This window comes from Notechis scutatus, chromosome 2, assembly GCF_049901735.1.
Source record: "Notechis scutatus isolate UNSWTSFEM ecotype Mainland chromosome 2, rNotScu1.2, whole genome shotgun sequence".
In the NCBI taxonomy this organism is placed as follows: Eukaryota; Metazoa; Chordata; class Lepidosauria; order Squamata; family Elapidae; genus Notechis; species Notechis scutatus.
In genome coordinates, this window is record NC_142010.1 from 24,063,998 (window position 1) to 24,081,693 (window position 17,696).

Sequence of the window (17,696 nt, forward strand, 5' to 3'; positions counted from 1 at the left end):
GCAGAGATTTCCCTTTAGCCTCTGGGAGGCCAAAGAAGGCCTCAAATGGGCCAAAAAATCAGCTGGGAGGTGTGCGCATGCTCAGTGAAGTAAGGGGCCAGGGGGATCGCGTGTGCATGTGCAGGGGGCGGGCCGGGCCCATGTGCATTGCCATCTGGGTGCTGGCACATGAGCCCACGCAAGTGAGTGCGAGTGCAATTTTTGGCACAGGAGCCCAAAAAGGTTAGCCACCACTGATCTAGAGCATCTAGTTTCCACCTTGCATTTCCAACCTTTTAGTTATATATAAGAAATAGATCAGTGGATGACAGAAGTCTTTGGCCAGGTACAGTGCCAAATTTTAACTTTCATCTGGCAAATAAATCCAGTCTGATGTGCAACATTAGTACCATGAACATCTCTCTATATAAAAGTGAAATACCACTCACGCATCATCACAAAATCTCCAGAGCCATAAAGCTTAAAAACTTGAAATTTGGCACGTATGTTCTTCTTGGCTTCTAGGTGCTCACTAAGAAAGGATTTTTTGAAATGACCATCAGAGCATTCGTATCTTGTATATTATTATTAACATGCTCTTATGCTAAGGAGTTCTACTCCCCCTCTCCACCTGAAAAAAAAATCTGTTCCAAATGCAAAACACAAGCAGAGGAGTGTGGTTTCAGTTTTAGTTTCACAGCACCAAGGGCCAGAGGTGGGTATTCAGCAGGTTTTGACCAGTTCTGGAGAACCGGTAGTGGAAATTTTGAGTAGTTCGGAGAACCGGCAAATCCCACCTCTGACTGGAGATTTTACAGTCTCCTTCCCCTGCCACGCCCACCAAGCCACGCCCACAGAACCGGTAGTAAAAAAAAAATGAATCCCACCCCTGCAGAGCACCAAGCAGCTTTAGTATAGAACAGGAGCTAAGCCATGTCCAGGCTCCTTGCTGTCTCCTTCTTACTCACTCAGCAAATACTGTTTCGCTTTCCAAACAGCCCTGAACTCTCTCACACACTGACAGGACGCAAACCAGATGAATACCGATGGATGCCGGAAGGCAGAGGCACAATTTTTTTTCCTTATTTCCCTCCCCCAAAACTTGCCCAATCACATAGTTTCACAGCGAAGGAAGGGGACCCTGCTAGTATATTATAAAATGATGGACCTTAGGAAAAGCATCACTTGGGTCTGAAAACCCTGAAAGATTCAGAAGGACATTCGACATTCAATTCATAAGATAAGCAAATCTGTTTTAGTCAGCAGTTGGCCAGTTTGCAGAAGTATTAAAGATGTCTGGGCTCAACTTAAGCAATAGGGTGCCAAAAGCAGGCATGGTATAGATTCCTATTTCTGACCGTTCCCAGTATGTCATCATGTCACTAATTAAAAAACAAAAACCTTGGCTAGAATGTCTTGTTCCTGATCCAGAGCCAGCACATACTCTTATTCATCTGCTTTAGCAATATTTAATGCACAAGAGGACACTGGAGTCTTGGATTTCTCACTAAGTCTTCCGTACTCCTCCATCAAGATCCCAACAGCTGAGAATGAAGGGCTCCTTGGCATTAGAGCAGAGGTTTATGCGGCTACCTGGCTGAGAAGCACATGTTATATATGTTGACCTTCTACGTAAAATGGAATTGATGAATGTCTCACCCTGACGAATGCGTAGAGGCAGATGGACATCCAGTTAGTCAGCAGCTTCTCAACCACAGTTTCTGTCCTGAAAGAGAAGTTGAAGTTGTTTCAACCTTGACCCCACTGTGTATTGTTCTTCAATTCCAGAAGGAAGGGTATTAAAAACTACAAACTAAAACTGAGAAGGGAGGCAAATTCAGTTCTTTAAAATAACCCCTACCTACATCTCTTGTGAGAGGTGAACACTGTCAGCTTCTTGTGAAAGGGATTCTACCAGAAGGCCCCCACTGAAAAGATCTTTACTCCATTCCCATATCAAGAAGTGATATGCCATTGTTTCTTAGTGGGCCATTGCACTAGTTGGCAAATACTGGGAACGGAGTATTGCCTTCTTGGCCACAGCTAAGCATTTTGGCTGATCTCTGCTGGCAACTGGGCTAAATATTCTCGTTCTGATTTAGTTATGATGGCCTTCTGTACAGCAAGTCTTCAGACCAAGTTTATTCATATGAGCCAGCAATCAAAACAAGGTTATTCGATCTGAGAAAGAGGAGCAAAGGCCTCTTGGATCCAATGTTGTGTTTCACAAAGTTATACTACTGTGTTTCTCACAAAATAAGGCCGGGCCTTTTTTTTTTTTGACCCCCGAAAAAATGGCTAGGCCGTCTTTTCGGGGGTGACTTAATTTCCCCCCCCCCCTTGCATCCTCAGGCGGGCGGGTGGTGACGGCTTGGATGAAGACCTCGGCGTTGGTGGGACACTTCATATCGGGAGACCTTCCACCACCGTTGCTTTCCCTTCTCCCCGTGCTGCTGCAGCGTTTAGAGCAACGCCGCGGCATTTGACGACACGCATGGCCAGCCCGGGGTCCTCCCTGCAACCGGAGCCCAGCGAAGACACTTGGCTTCAGGCGCTCCTGTCGCTGCCTTCCCTTCGCCTTCGAAGGCAAAGCCAATTCTTTTAAAAACGATGCCCTACTACTGGTACGACAAAGCCTCCCCTGCCCAAGAGGGCAGCCCAACCCCACGTGGGGAGGCGAATCTCCTGGGACCGCAGCGCAGGATTGCCCCACCCCGGGAGAAGCGCCCAGCCTCCATCCCTGCCTGGCGCCGGGCAGAGCGTGAAGAGCTTCGCCTGGGGTGCCCAGCGAAGCTGACAGATGGGCCCTCCTGCCCGGTGACGGAGCTCTCGCCAAGGCAGCGAGCACCTCCCCACTGGGCCCTCCGCTCATCCCACCAGGGCCGCGCCAGAGCCGTGCGGGCTGGGCAGAGCCAGGAAAGTGAGCCACGGGTGTGCGCCCGCCTGCCAATCGAAAGAGCCGGGCCAACCCGAGTTTGGCTTCCTTCCCAAGTTCCTCCAGCCCGAACCCGAAGGGGCCACCGGGAAAGGCTTCCCGAGGCAGTGATAGCGCCTACCCATCCGTGGACAGGGATGGCGGCTAGGCGCTTCTCCCAGGGTGGGCCGATCCTGTGCTGCGGCCCCGAGAGATTCGCCTCCCCACGTGGGGTTGGGCTGCCCTCTCGGGCAGGGGAGGCTTTGTCATACCAGTAGTAGGACATCGTTTTTAAAAGAATTGGCTTTGCCTTCGAAGGTGAAGGGAAGGCGGCGACAGGAGCACCTGTGTCTCCGCCGGGCTCCGGTTGCAGGGAGGAGCCCTGGCTGGCTGCTGTGCTGGTGGCTGCAATGCTGCATGGCTGTGCCAAATGCTGCGCGCTGCGTGGCTGCCATCTGCGTGGCTCGCAACACCAACGCTGCGGCATTGCTCTCGCCAGCAGCACGGGAGAAGGGAAAGCAACAGTGGCGGAAGGTCTCCCGATATGAAGTGCCCCACCAACGCCGAAGTCAACGCAGGCAGCACCATATCCGGTATGCAAGAAAAGTACTTCCTAAAGGCAACCCCCACCATTCCCCCCATTTTGCATGTTTAATATAGGCCTTAATTTGCGGGGAGGGGTTTAATGTGATTTTATGCCTATAAAACATGCTGGGACTTCCTATTGGGGGAGGCCGTATTGTTGGAGGAACACGGCAGATGCTTACCAAAAAAAATCTGCATATCAGGAACAAGGACAATAAAATTTCCTCATTGTATTGTCCCCCAAAATTTGATAGTATCCCTCAACTATCATAAGCGGCAACCCCGATGCATGGACCCTTCCTCGATTTGTCTAACTCCCCCGGGATTTTCTTCTGACCTTGACCCTCACCTTCTCAGCATCAGCTTTGGGTTCTTGGCCACATATTGCTCTACCAGGTCATTCAAGAGAGTCTTGAGGATATCTGTGAAGTACTCAAGTTTCCCATGCAAGGCGACTGTGAGAAGTGAGGCGACATAAGCCCGGTCCCTTGGAGAAAAGGTGCGCTGGATTTCCAAGGTGTGAATAAACTAGAAAAAAAGGAAGATGATCTAAGTTGGCATTGCAATTAAGCAATTATTTTGGTGGGCGGGGGGCAGAATAGGCATTTTAATTGATTGGTAGTGACCTCCATAAAAAGTTAAGACAAGCAAAAAAGAAAAAAAAAAACTCAGCAGAAATAAATAAAGCCAAAAATTCCATGTCTTATTATATGCAAATGAAAGAATACATGCGGTCTGGACAAGCTTGCATTTTCTAAACAGAGATCACGGTGTGATTTTTCTCCAACCTCCAACCTCTTTCTGGCTCCTCCACCGACAGAACCTGTTCATTTTTGTTATTTTGTATCCCGCTTTTTATTATTTTTACAAATAACTTATTACAGGTAGTCCTCAACGTACAACCATAATGGAGCCTGCCCATCATGGGTCATATAAATCAGGTTGATGACAGGACTAACCTGATTTTATGACTATGGCATAAAATGTTGTTAAGTGAATACCACGGTTGTTTAGCAAATCAATGGTTTGTTATGGAGGGGGAAAGTTTGCCAAAGATCAGAAGTAAATACGGTGGAAAATATTGTCACATGACTTTAGGATGTTGCAGTCGGCCATAAATGCGGCCCAGTTCTCAAACGAGTATAGTCACATGACTGTGTAGACAGAATCAACCGCTGGAATGTAGAATCTTGGCCACCCAAGTAGGAACTTCGAGCAACAGGCTTTTGTTATAAAACTTTTAAAATAAAAAGTTGCACTAAGTAACAGTCAGATGCTCAGGAGATTATTTTTTAAAACATTTTTTTAATAACTGCTAATAGGCTTTCCAATATTTTTTCTACCCTGGTGACCAGGAAATTGCTTTTATGCTTCATGTAGTGAACATCCACTGACTTTGAACAACACCATTTACCTTTGTCACTGGGTTACCCATCTTCTGCATTTGCACAATTATACTGAAAAATTCAACAAGCAGGCTGGATTCGCACAATGTGCCAAGGCAATTAAAAAAAGAATTGAAACCAAACAAGTTTTAGTATGTTCTTTGAGTGCAATCCGTAGGCCTTAAAACAAGCCTGGGCGTTATGATGGAAACCCACACTGAATGTAACCTTTTAACCTATTTTGTTACGCCTTGGATCCTGCCATGGTAGAACTGTGTTTTACACGGTTAATTCGATCCGATTCTTTATTTAAAACGTACCTTGGTGAGAAAGAGCTTGCTGTTGAGGAGATTGGAGAGCTGCACCAGGCCTTGTTCAACCGTCTGCCTCCGAGATTCAGGCACGTCGAGATCCCTCTGCAGTGGGGACTCCCTGTGGCCCGGAAAGAAGATCCGTTCCGCATAGGATTTGTAATCCAAGAAAGGAATCCCAGTGCCAACCAGGTCACTAGTGAGATCCATCATTTCAGTCATGAGGTCTAGAAAGAGAGGGAATCACACAGGACATGTGGAAGTGGCCTGAGAAGAGTGTGTGTGTGTGTGTGTGTGTGTGTGTGTGTGTGTGATAAACGTAGAAAACTGAAAATGTTTCTGCCTTATATCAGGAACCGAGTGAACATGCCATCTTCAGCTATGACGTGCACTCAGTACATTTAACAGAATGGGGCAACTCGCCATAGCCAACTTGCCACAACTGTGTCACTACTATTTTGTCACTGCCAACTCACCATGGGAGAATTCACCGTGGGAAAATTTGATGCGGGATAACTCAACGCGATAAATGTTATCCGCCACGGTTTCTTCGACATTATTTTCATTGACAAAAAAATGGAAATAATGAGGAAGGAACAGTGGCGGATAACATTTATGACATTGAGTTATCCCATGTGGATCATCACACAGCGAGTTGGCCATGTCAAGTTGGCCTTGGCAAGATGTCCATGGTGAGCTGGCCACATTAAGTTGTCTTACTGTCCCCATTTAAAACAATGTACTGTATTAAAGGCCAGGAAACCCAACAGGATCTATCTGCTGTACTCAAGAACATTTCCTTGAGACCCCCATCGTAAACCAGCAAGATACCTATATTGTATCATTATTTCTAAATTTCGAAGGGCACTAACTCTGTTGTAATGCTGTTCAACAGCAGTTCTGGAGGGCCAACATAAAATAGTTCCATATGACCTGAGACTATGCTTTTATGGACAAGAGGCCATTGAAACTGCAGCTCATATGCTGTTATATTGTTCCCTCTATAAGGATTCACGGACTCATAACTCCTTACCTGGTAAAATATCTGGGAAATTTATGTAAACAGCTGTTACTATCAGATCAGTATGAGGCAATTTCTTTGAATGAAGTTAAATTCTATTATCATGTCTATAAAATGAGGCAGACTTTGGCCAGTCATCGGCAATCTCACCACTAATTGTAATGTGATATTAAATTTTGTTTTGTTCTGTTCTTTTATTTTATTTTTTTATTTTTAATTCTGACCTGTGACTGTAAGAAAGGTTAGAATCAGAAGTAGTACCTGTAAATTCCTTTTTGCACCGATCCCGAACACTTGTTTCCAGATTTTCGAGCTGGATTTGAACTTTTTTGTAATCCCTCAGGGCCTGTTTGCTCTTCCGTCTATAACGAAAAAAAATAAAAAATAAAACCTTGCTGTTCCCTTTCTTCCCAAATCTTATGCAGGTACCCCCTTCACTGGAGAATATACAGGTAGCCCTCGACGTACGACCACAATTGACCACCTTCTTCTCACCTGTAGATGAAGACGATGATGAGTACAATCAAAGCCACAAAAGAGGTCCCCACTCCCAAGCCAATCTGGGCCTCCAGGGGGAAAGTGAGCTGACTCTCTGTGTCATATTGCACACGACCGAGCCAGAAGTTCTTGTTCCCCATTTGAACCTGCAGGAGGACAAACATGTAAATACAACGGCCTGGGAGATACGTATTGCATCACCCTGGACAAATGTAATATTTCTGTCAGGCTCAAAACTAAGAATGACATGTGGCAATTCTCCCCTGCTGAGTTCTTTTCGTGCCTATAGACAGAATCGTGCCAGACTGAACACTCCACTGTCTGCGTCTACAATATACTCTGTGAACTATTAGGGAGGGGTTGTTTTCACCCTCTTTCTCTCTCACATAATATCTGGGCTGAGTTACTCCTCTGGAATGCGCCCCCTCCCTCCTGGGGATCCACCTCCTCACTACATCCCATCACAATATCTCAAGCATCACAGCTAGCCACCCGTCCTATTTTGGCTCCTTTTGATATTATTTTCTGAACTTTCATTTTATTGACAAGAATTTCAGATCCTTTAACTGATAGACAAGGTGTGCAACCTGCAGCCCGTGAGCCTCAGGAAGTCCTGGACAGCTAGTAACGCAGCCCCACAAGTTTGTAAACTTTTAACATTCTTATGTGATTTTAGCAATGCTTATATGCATTAATTATATTATATATTTTAGATGCAGCCCAAGACAATTCCTCCTCACTAAATTCAGTCCAGGCAAGCCAAAAAGTTGGACACCCATTCAACATACCTCAAAGTTGCTGATGGAGAAGGAAGAAACCAATGACCCAAAATGCTCATTTCTCCCCACCCCCGGGAATGGATTGCAATTTCATTGCAACATCATTGCAATTTTTAAAGCAAAACACCAAGTTCTTAAACCAAGTTTCCCATTCTGGATTGAATTTAATTCTCAATATCCCGAGACCAGTGTTTTCAACCTTGACCATTTTAAGATGGGTAGACTTCAACTTCTGGGAGTTGAATTCTGGGAGTTGAAGTCCTCCCACCTTAAAGTAGCCAAGGTTGAGGAACCCTGTCCTAGACTATTTCTTACCGTAAATTCTGGCAGTGAGTCGGTACCTTCCCGTTTAGCCCGGTGTTGAGGAGCTGGTTGTTCAGTAGGAGGCTCACAATACAGGTGGTTCTTCGTTAGGGTCTTGACTGAGCAGACCCCAACTCCAATCATGGCTTTTACTTCATCTTTAGAAATGGCCAGATCTAGATTTTCTCCCTGGAGGAACAGAGAACCCTTGTGAAAAGTTACTCTACACACCATGCCAGTGGAGATTCTCCGTTATCCAGTTCATGGTTGTTCCAAAGGTGCTTTTTCAAAAAGCAAGTGGACTTTGTTTTTCCTTGAAGATGTTTCGATTGTCATCCAAGAAACTTTCTTTAGTTCTGACTGAATGGTTGAGGATGTAAGGATTTAAAGAACTGAAGAAGCTTCTTGGATGAGAAGCGAAATATCTTCAAGGAAAAACAAAGTCCACTTTCTTTTTGAAAAAGTTCCTTTGGTTATTCTACACCAACACCAATGAGCTTCCTGACAGCTCATCAACTCCTTTATGAAGTTTCAGATTGTTTGCTCACCTCCAAACATTTATATGAAATAATTTAACAAATGCTACTTGACTTATTATTATATATTATTATAATATATTATTATACTATGAATAATACTAAAAACAAGAGTATCGACACCTTGCATTGTCCCAACAATACAGCACTGTCTATTTTGAGGGGCCCTGGTCTATTCATTTCCAGTTTACAAATAAATAAACAAAAATAAAAATAAAATAATCACTAGCTTGTTAGGGGCGGCAGGCAAGTTCCAGTTACATTTCTATGCTGAGGGCAGAGGAGAGATTGAGGACCCTATGTCTCTGTGAATTCCAATTATTACCAAACATGCTCCAGTTCCATCATAGCTTATTACATTCTATAACTCAATTTGAACTCCATACAAAATACATTCTACCTCAAACGTGTTTGTTTTATTATTCATTTTCTGACAGTTAAACTTTTTCTCTATTAATCTTTCTTTCTCATATTCACACATTTCTCAAAGCCTTACAAAGAGTAAAAAATTGGCTTATGTTTCCCCCACCAGGTGCAGAATCCCACTTCATTTCCCAAATATTATTCGTTGTCATCCTTCTATCCATTAAACCAGACTTCTGTCAAACATTCCCAGGCTACATCCGCAAGCCAAGCTCCACGCAGTGTTAGCATTTGTTCTTCCTACTTTTCCACTTGAATAAAGCTGTGTTTTTCAAAGTTGGCAATTTTAAGATGAATGGCCTTCAGTTTCCACAATTCTCCAGCCAGAAAGTTTGAAAAACACTGGTATAAAGGAACAATAGTGGCATTTCTCCAGTCATCAGGCAGAGATGCACCCCTCATGTACATATTACATAAGTTTCTAGCTCCCTATAAACAAACCACATCCATATTTTAATCACACCCATACTTTAATTCTTCTCTGGTTAATTCATCCATGCCTGCAGCCATATAAGTTTTCAACACCCTCTACATTTAAGATTTTCTTTTCATCCATTTTTTCCCACCCCCAATCCAGAGATTAGTGCTAAAGGGAATTGTAGGCGAGAAAAAAAATGTAAAAATCATCCGTGCCAGGTTTATGCAAGTAGAGGAGGTCTACAACAGGGGTCCCCAACCTCTGGTCCATAGACCGGCACTGGTTTGTGGCATGCCAGAAACTGGGCCGTGCAAACAAGCAAACCTCCATCCGCGGGATGCAGGCAGCATACAAAACCACACCCCCTCCGGTCCGTGGAAAAACCTCCGTCTACAGAACTGGTCCCTGATGCCCAAAAGATTGGGGGGGTCGCTGGTTTGCAGTATCTTGTATTATTATTCCCAGGGGTTATACAGAATGTCCAAGCCTGAGGCAGATTATTTGTAAATCGGAAAAAATAATATTCTTCCAGCTTTACTTGGCTCATCAGTGTTCAGTAAGATGTGTTGGCTAGGACAAGGCATATCCCAATTCCAGCCACCATCAGCTATAGAAATTAATAGCTGATTTTGAGTTACCTCAGCCTGACATTTCTCTCTCAGGTTTGTAGCTGTGGGGGGAAAAATGAGTGGACAGAAGACTAGCTTTATCCCCATAAGGAAATGTGCAATGTAAATTAACGAATGGATCAATTGCATATGGAAATGCATATACAGTTGTTTATTTGTAAATAAATAAATGCTACTTAAAAACTTGTATATACTTTTAAATTTTAATATTTTGTTCTACACCGTCCGGTCTCCCTCTCTGAGAGAGATGGGCGGTTCAGAAATTAGAAAAATTAAAAATTAAAATTAAATGGCTGAATCTCAGCCGTAAGAGCAGTATCCTACATAATACAGGATAATCACAGCCAATAACCCAAGAAGAAACATTGCCTCCACTTATGGAGAACAAGTTGTTCTGTTTACCTCCACAGAGATGATGCTTCCAGGTTTGTGACGGTAGGGTTTGGTGATGTCGTCTGTATTGAGGGGCTTCAGGAAGGGGTCAACTTCATAAGAAAAGCCAGAGGGATGAAAGGCATTGAAGTCAAAGCTGAGATTATCCAGGACAAACTCCAGTTTTACTTGAATGGAGTGGGACAACGGCTTAATTGCTGGTGTCTTGCAAACTATAAGGTTGGAGGAATTGACTTGACATGGCTCTTCAAACTAGGATCAGAAATGAAGGGAAATTAATGACTATAATTAATTCTCCACAGTTCCAAAGCTATTGTTTTCAAGATATTTTTATTTCCGAGAAATTCCTGAGGTAGCTCTCCATACTTTTTTCCAGAGCCCATTCCTATACCCAAGTCTTTAAACACAATAGATTGAGATAGGAGTGCTTCTAACCAAAATAAGGCAAAATGAGGAAATAACCGGATTAAAGATCAAAAATCAGGAATATAAAACCCAAGCATTTGAGGACAATTTAGTGTTCGTCATCGAGGAACCGATGGAAACAGGGATAAATTTGTTAAGGGAAATTGACAAATATGGACTAGTGGCAGGACTAAAAATTAATAAAGAAAAAACAAAAATTCAACAGAAAGAATTCAACAGAAAGAATTCAACAGAAAAACAAAAGAAGGGGTTAAAAAGAGAATTGGGACTAAAAGTGGAAAAAATGATTAAATATTTGGGGATTTGGCTAACAGGACAATGTTCGACCATAAGGGGAGATAATTATAAGAAATTGATGTTACAATGCAAAAAAGATTTAGAGAGCTGGAAAAAGTTGCAATTATTGTCGATGGGCAGAATTGCCACGATAAAAATGAATATACTACCAAAATTGTTATACTTATTTCAGACAATCCCCATAAAATTAGATCAAAAATTCTTTGAAGAATTGAATAGAACGGTGCTTAAATTTATTTGTTTGGGAAAGAAAGCATGAATTAACGCAAAAACGCTACAAGATAGCAGAAGTAGAGGTGGCCTAGGACTCCCAAAATGGGAACTATATTATCAGGCAGCGGGATTACTCTGGATTAAAGATTGGATAAACCTAGACAATAAGAGAGTATTAATAATTGAAGGGCATGACCTTCACACAGGAAGGCATGCCTTCCTGTGGGATAAACGGGAAAGGATACATTCATATTTCTATCGCCATCAAATTAGGGACTCATTAATAAAAATATGGGAAAAGTTAAGGAAGAAGCACTATATTAAATTACTGGATTGGGTGTCACCGGATGGAAGCAGTGATCTACCCAAATACAATGGAGAAGAAAAAGAGAATTAGATACAAGGAATTATTAGACAATCGGGAATTTAAAAACAACTGAAGAACTAAAAAAAACAAGGTATAATTGTGGATTGGTGGCCGTATTTGCAGATAAGAATGAGACATAAAAAAGACATGGAGGAATTTGGAATAGAAAGGGAACCCCAACAACTAGACCAAATTTTGATTGGTAAAGAAGAAAAAGTTATCACTAGAACATATAATTATTTACTTAAAGTAGAAATGGAAGAAGTAGTAGTTAAGGGCCCAATAATTGCTTGGGCACAAAATGTAGGACAGAGTATACAGCTAGAGGATTGGGAGAGAATTTGGATCAAGAACTGCAAATTAACTTTATCAACAGCATTTAAAGAAAATTTAATCAAGATGTTTTATAGATGGCATTTGACACTGGCGAGATTGGCCAGAATATATCCAAATATGAAACTGCAATGCTGGAAATGTAAGCTTACAGATGGAACATATTATCATATGTGGTGGCAATGCCCTAAAGCTAAAAAATACTGGGAAAAATTGAGGAAATGGATACAAGAAATTACAGGGTATGATATCGGATTTAAACCAAAAACATTTTTATTGGGGATGATTAAAGGAAATTTAAAGAAACATATCCAATACATCGTACAATACATAATAATAGCGGCAAGAATTGCATATGCCCAGAGCTGGAAAGTAAATGAGGTACCGTCCGAGAATACGGTAATAAATAAAATACTTGATTGTGCTGAGATGGATAGGGTTATGAGGAAATTGAAAGGTAAAGAGGAGTTTTATGGGGTTTGGGAAATGTTGTATATATGGTTAGAGAAGAGAAACAAGGTTTGATATGAAAAAGAAGTGTAAATGTAAGTAAGGCTTGACACAGTACTATTAAAATGTAAATGAATATGAGTTTTGAAAATAAATCAAATAAAATAAAAATTAATACAATTTGCAGTAAGTCATGCAAAGGAAAAAAAATCACATAAATCTAGTAGTAAAAAGGTACTGTTGATATATTTAAACAATGGACATTTTTTTTAAAAAAAAAATGAGACTCACATTTGGTTATGATTCTTTTTGGCTGTTTTGCTTCAACAGAGCTAGTCTGGTGTAGTGATTAAGGCACCAGGCTAGAAACCAGAAAACTGTGAGTTCTAGTCCTTCCTCAGGCATGAAAGACAGCTGGGTGACCCTAGGCCACTCACCTCTTTCTCAACCCAAACCATCTCATAAAGTTGTTATTATGGGGCATACGGAGGGAGGAGTATTAGGAATGTTCTCTGCCTTGAGTTATTTATAAAAATAATAAAGGTGGGATAAACAAAAATCTAAAAACAGTACATTTATTTTTGATGACTCGAAACATACAAAATGGCAGATTGCTGCTAGCTGAGAAGGTTTAAGTTCCAGAGAGGTGTAAACTGGCTGGGAATTATACTGCATGGGAGAGTTGTACAGGTAGTCCTCGACTTCCAACAGTTCATTTAGTGACCGTTCAAAGTTACAACAGCAATGAAGAAGGTGACTTATGACCAGTGGTGGTATTCTACTGGTTCGGCCAGGTTCGGGTAAACCAGTAGTAAAAAAATGTTACCGTTCGGCCGAACTGGTAGTAAAAAAACAGCTACCAGTTCAGTCGAAGCAGTATTTCTTTTTATTTTTTCCCCTCTTGGCAATCAGCTGTTCTGATGATCAGCTGTGCTAGGATCCCCCTCGCTGTCTTACTGCTTGGCCCAGGAGCCTTCCCTGAGGCCCAGGAGGCAAAAAAAATGGAGCTTACAGGTAGACTTCATCTTACAACCATTCATTTAGTGACAATTTGGAGTCACAATGGCCCTGAAATAAATGACCGTTTTATGACTGATTTCAGCATCCTCGTGGTCACATGATTAAAATTTGGACACTTGGTACCTGGTTCAGATTTATGACTGTTGCCGTGTCTCTTCACCTTCTGTGAAATTCTCACAAGCAAAGTCAGTGGGGAAGGACCAGACTCACTTAACAACCATGGTTCTAACTTAATAACTAGATGAATAGAATAGAATAGAATAGAATAGAATAGAATAGAATAGAATAGGGAAAGAATAGAATAGAATAGAATAGAATAGAATAGAATAGAATAGAATAGAATAGAATAGAATAGAATAGAATAGATTAGGGAAAGAATAGAATAGGGAAAGAATAGAATAGAATAGAATAGAATAGAATAGAATAGAATAGAATAGAATAGAATAGAATAGAATAGAATAGAATAGGAAAGAATAGAATAGAATAGAATAGAATAGAATAGAATAGAATAGAATAGAATAGAATAGAATAGAATAGAATAGAATAGAATAGAATAGAATAGACTAGACTAGACTAGAATAGTTGGAAAGGACTTTGGAGATCTAGTCCAACCCCCTGCCTAGGAAGGAAACCCTATACAACTGAAGTGATTCCCTTAACTGTAGCAAGAAAGACCATAAAGTGGGGGCAAAACTCACAACTGTCTTGTTTAAAAACAGAAATTTGGGGCTCCATTGTGGTCGTGCGTCAAGGACTACCTGTAATTGGTTCCACTGTCAATGTATTCTTACTGTTTGGGAAGTTGTTTCTAACACTCAATAAAGAATTTGCCTTCCTGTAATTTAAATCCATGCTTTTTATAGCCTGGCTCTTTGGATAGGTGGGGAACTGGTCTTTGGCATGTGGGTGATCTCAAGAATGCCTTCAGGATAGAACATGGCTGCTTTCCCCATACGTGGCATGCTGGAAACAACAGCGGAAGCCAAATGGCTCTGGCTGTTTGAATAATATCCAAACTTTTGAACCCTCTTCAATCCACCTGATTCTTCTTGACTCTGAAGAGTTCTTATTCTCCAACCGGGATCCCTCTAGAATTAACTTGAAAAAGGCTAAGAGAGATATTTTTTTTTAAAAAAATCTCACTTACTTGCTGGACACTGCAGAGAGCGTTCTCCAGACATCCTGTTTCTGGAATAATCCTTCGCCATCTTCCTACTCCCCGACGTCGGCGCTCCAAGGGTGAAATGGTGACACGGACTTTTGGCCACTGCACGACATCGAGGTTATGCCCACGAACTCTTATCTCTCGCCCGCCACTGAAATAATGCATACAGATGAACAAACGTTGAAGGTTTTAGCACATTTAGTTTTGGGATTTGAAGTTTTGGGATTGTTTTCAGTAAGACATGGGTGGGCAACGGTGGGCCCCTTACTGGCTGTGGAATTCAGCTCCCAGAATTCCTGAGCCAGCCATTCATTCATTTTGGCTCGGGAATTCTGGGAGTTGAAGGACACAGGTTCTTAAGGGGGCCATAGTTGCCCACCTCTGCATTAAAGTAACGAAAGACAATCCCAGAGTGATTCCTTACATTTGCCTCATCAGGCAACATTGAACAGGAGGTGGCAACTTGGTGCTGTCTAAATGTACAACTTCTACAATTCATGGCCACTCAACGCCTTGTTTGGGACTAATAATAGCAGTAGTCCGAACAGATTGTGGGTTAATAACAGATTGTGTCCTGATGATGACGACGACAACAACAAAAAAGTTGGACGAGGCTTGGATGTTGGATTTGGTGTAACCCCCTGCTCAGGCAGGAGACCCTATACCCGTGATGGCGAACCTATGGCACGCCATTTGTTTGGCACGTGAGCCCCAGGCAAATTTACCTCACTGCGCATGCACACACCTCCCAGCTGGTTTTCAGCCCGTTTCATCACTTCCTGCATTTTCGGAAATACCAGAAGTGATGAAACAGGCCCATTTTTTCGGCCTACAAAGGCTGCAGAGGCTTCCCTCGAGCCTCTGGGTGGCCGAAAAAGACCTCAAATGGGCTGAAAATCAGCTGGGAAGCGCAGTGCAGGTAAGGGGGTGGCGGGGGGGAATCGCGCGTGCATGCACAGGGGGATGGGGGCCCCAAACGCATTACCTTCTGGGTGCTGGCACACGAGCGCACGCATGCAAGCGCGCGCACAATTTTTTGCACAGGAGCCCAAAAAGGTTAGCCACCACTGCCCTATACCATTTCAGTTAAATGGCTGTCCAATCTCTTCTTAAAAATTTCCAGTGTTGGAGCGCCCACAACTTCTGGAGTCAAGTTGTTCCACTGATTAATTGTTCTAGAGTTTGAATTCACAATTCAATGGACCAATAATCGAAGACAGATTAAGGCAGCCTCCTATATTTCTATTCTAATAACCTTATTGTATTCCACATTCTTATTACATGGTTTAAGGGAAATCACCTGAAAATAGCATAACAATGAAAATAGCATAACAATGAAAATAGCATAACTATGAAAAAAAATGTGATGTCCAACAGCAGATGTTCACAGAGTTGTCTGCCTGCTTGTGCAATTATTGGTGCTTTTTAGAGAAGATATGTGGGTGCACTGGATGATAATCACTACCCTGCAGTGGTCAGAATGCTAAATTAAGGGTGGTAGAAACTCTTTTCCAATCACGCTTATCCAGAGGTCCATCTTGTTGGTAACAGGACACAACTCTGGCAACTCTAGATACACTGGCTGAAAGAACATCTCTATCTGACTCCTGAGAACTGCTACTAGTTGGAAAATTTGATCTGATCTGGGGAATTGTAATGGGGGATACAAAACCTGCACTGGCTGCTTTCTCTTCAGGAAGACTGACTAGTTTTTGAATCAGATTAGTTTCTTCTTTATGTGGACCAGAACACCATCATCAAGAGATTTGGAGGATCACTGCCTCATGCCTACAATGCCACTGATTGTAGCATATAGACACTCATGCTCTTCTTCAAATGGTATCTATCTATTGGACCTCAGCGTTACATTTACATATAAAATTGGAAAATGACTGAAAACACATTAGATTTGCCCCAACTGTCTTCTGAGATTTTGCTTTAGTTTTAATTATTATTTTATTTTGGCCTCTATATCAGGAACCACCACTAGCATAGTCCTCATGATGTACCTCCACACTGTAGGTTCGGAAACACCAATAGGCAGCATGACAGAAACCTGCAGGTCATTTAATCTTTAAATGTTAAAATACCTCAGTATAAGATAGGATAGGGGTCTGTCCCTCTTTAGACACTACTGGACTTCTAAAAGTATCAATCCTAGTCATCCATAAGCCGAAGGGACAGGATTTACCAACCACAGAGCTTCGCCTCAGATCTGTCCTATTTGCTGTTACCTTTGGAAACTCTTGGCTGGTTCTGCATAGGTGATGTTGGGGTCAAGGGTGTATTTGAAGAAGGAATGCTCCAACTTCCGTTCTTGATCGCCGTATTTGACTGTGACGGAAAACTCTGTAGACACATTACTGGCGCTTGTCTGGCACATCAACTCATGTTCCTGCATCTCAGAATGGCTTTAGAAGAAAAGGAAAGCAAAACAAAAATATAAACTTACTCTAGAAAATATTTAGTCTACCGATAGCACAAAACAATAACACTTTTTCAAAGACAATTTAAAAGGCGTATCGTATTTGTGGGCAAAACTGGGCACTCTGTGGCCTTCTGTAAAATATCTTCCAGGAGCCACCAAGAGAAGACTGAATTCACAGACTTGCCTTTTCTTCCCAACCCATAAATTGTGAGAATATTCCTAGATTCTACCTTGCCATAAAAACGAATCACATCTAAATGCACAGCCAGTGTCAAGTGAAAGAGAGGGAGCTATAAGAGACTGTAAATATATGCTGTCCCCAGAGAGACCCTGGCTCCTTTCCCTGATTTAATTAAACATTAAAAACATTTTCATGAAAAGTTTCTGAGTCTTCAGTGATATGTTTTATTACACATAAAACCTTAGTTTCTAGACTTTTGATCTTAGGGACATATAAAGGAAAACAATCGTGCAAAAAGCATTGTGTCATAATAAACAATAATTGGTATAAGTAAATCTTCTCCATCATTTCACATGTTCTGTCTAATGGGTCTGGAAAGCCACAAAACTCTTGTTTTCAATTTTGATAACCATTTTATTTTATTAAAGTTTTAAACAATGTGTAGTCCTAATCCTATCTATCCAGAATTATTTCCTTGGATTGAATAGGATTTATTCCCAACTATGTGTAGGATGACAACCTAAAACAGATTTAATAGGTTGTGAGTGATGAATTTCTCCTATCACAAATATATTACATTCATCACAACAAAACTTTTGAATATGAACCTAGTAAGAATCACAAGGGGCTGAGCAAATCAAA

The 17,696-nt window shown here is 41.8% G+C and overlaps 1 protein-coding gene across 2 annotated transcripts in view; it reads right to left on the reverse strand.

Annotated features, from left to right (window-relative positions):
• PLXNB1 (plexin B1) overlaps nucleotides 1-17,696 on the reverse strand; it is a 174,640-nt gene that overhangs the window by 20,069 nt on the left and 136,875 nt on the right. For both annotated transcript variants that reach the window (XM_087954506.1, XM_087954507.1), the window contains 9 exons: nucleotides 16,680-16,856; nucleotides 14,428-14,596; nucleotides 10,184-10,426; nucleotides 7,788-7,964; nucleotides 6,691-6,839; nucleotides 6,457-6,557; nucleotides 5,184-5,401; nucleotides 3,828-4,006; nucleotides 1,639-1,705 (listed from right to left, as the gene is read on the reverse strand). In XM_087954506.1, the coding sequence (XP_087810632.1) occupies nucleotides 1,639-1,705; nucleotides 3,828-4,006; nucleotides 5,184-5,401; nucleotides 6,457-6,557; nucleotides 6,691-6,839; nucleotides 7,788-7,964; nucleotides 10,184-10,426; nucleotides 14,428-14,596; nucleotides 16,680-16,856 (1,480 nt within the window). The remainder of the gene's footprint in view (nucleotides 1-1,638; nucleotides 1,706-3,827; nucleotides 4,007-5,183; nucleotides 5,402-6,456; nucleotides 6,558-6,690; nucleotides 6,840-7,787; nucleotides 7,965-10,183; nucleotides 10,427-14,427; nucleotides 14,597-16,679; nucleotides 16,857-17,696) is intronic.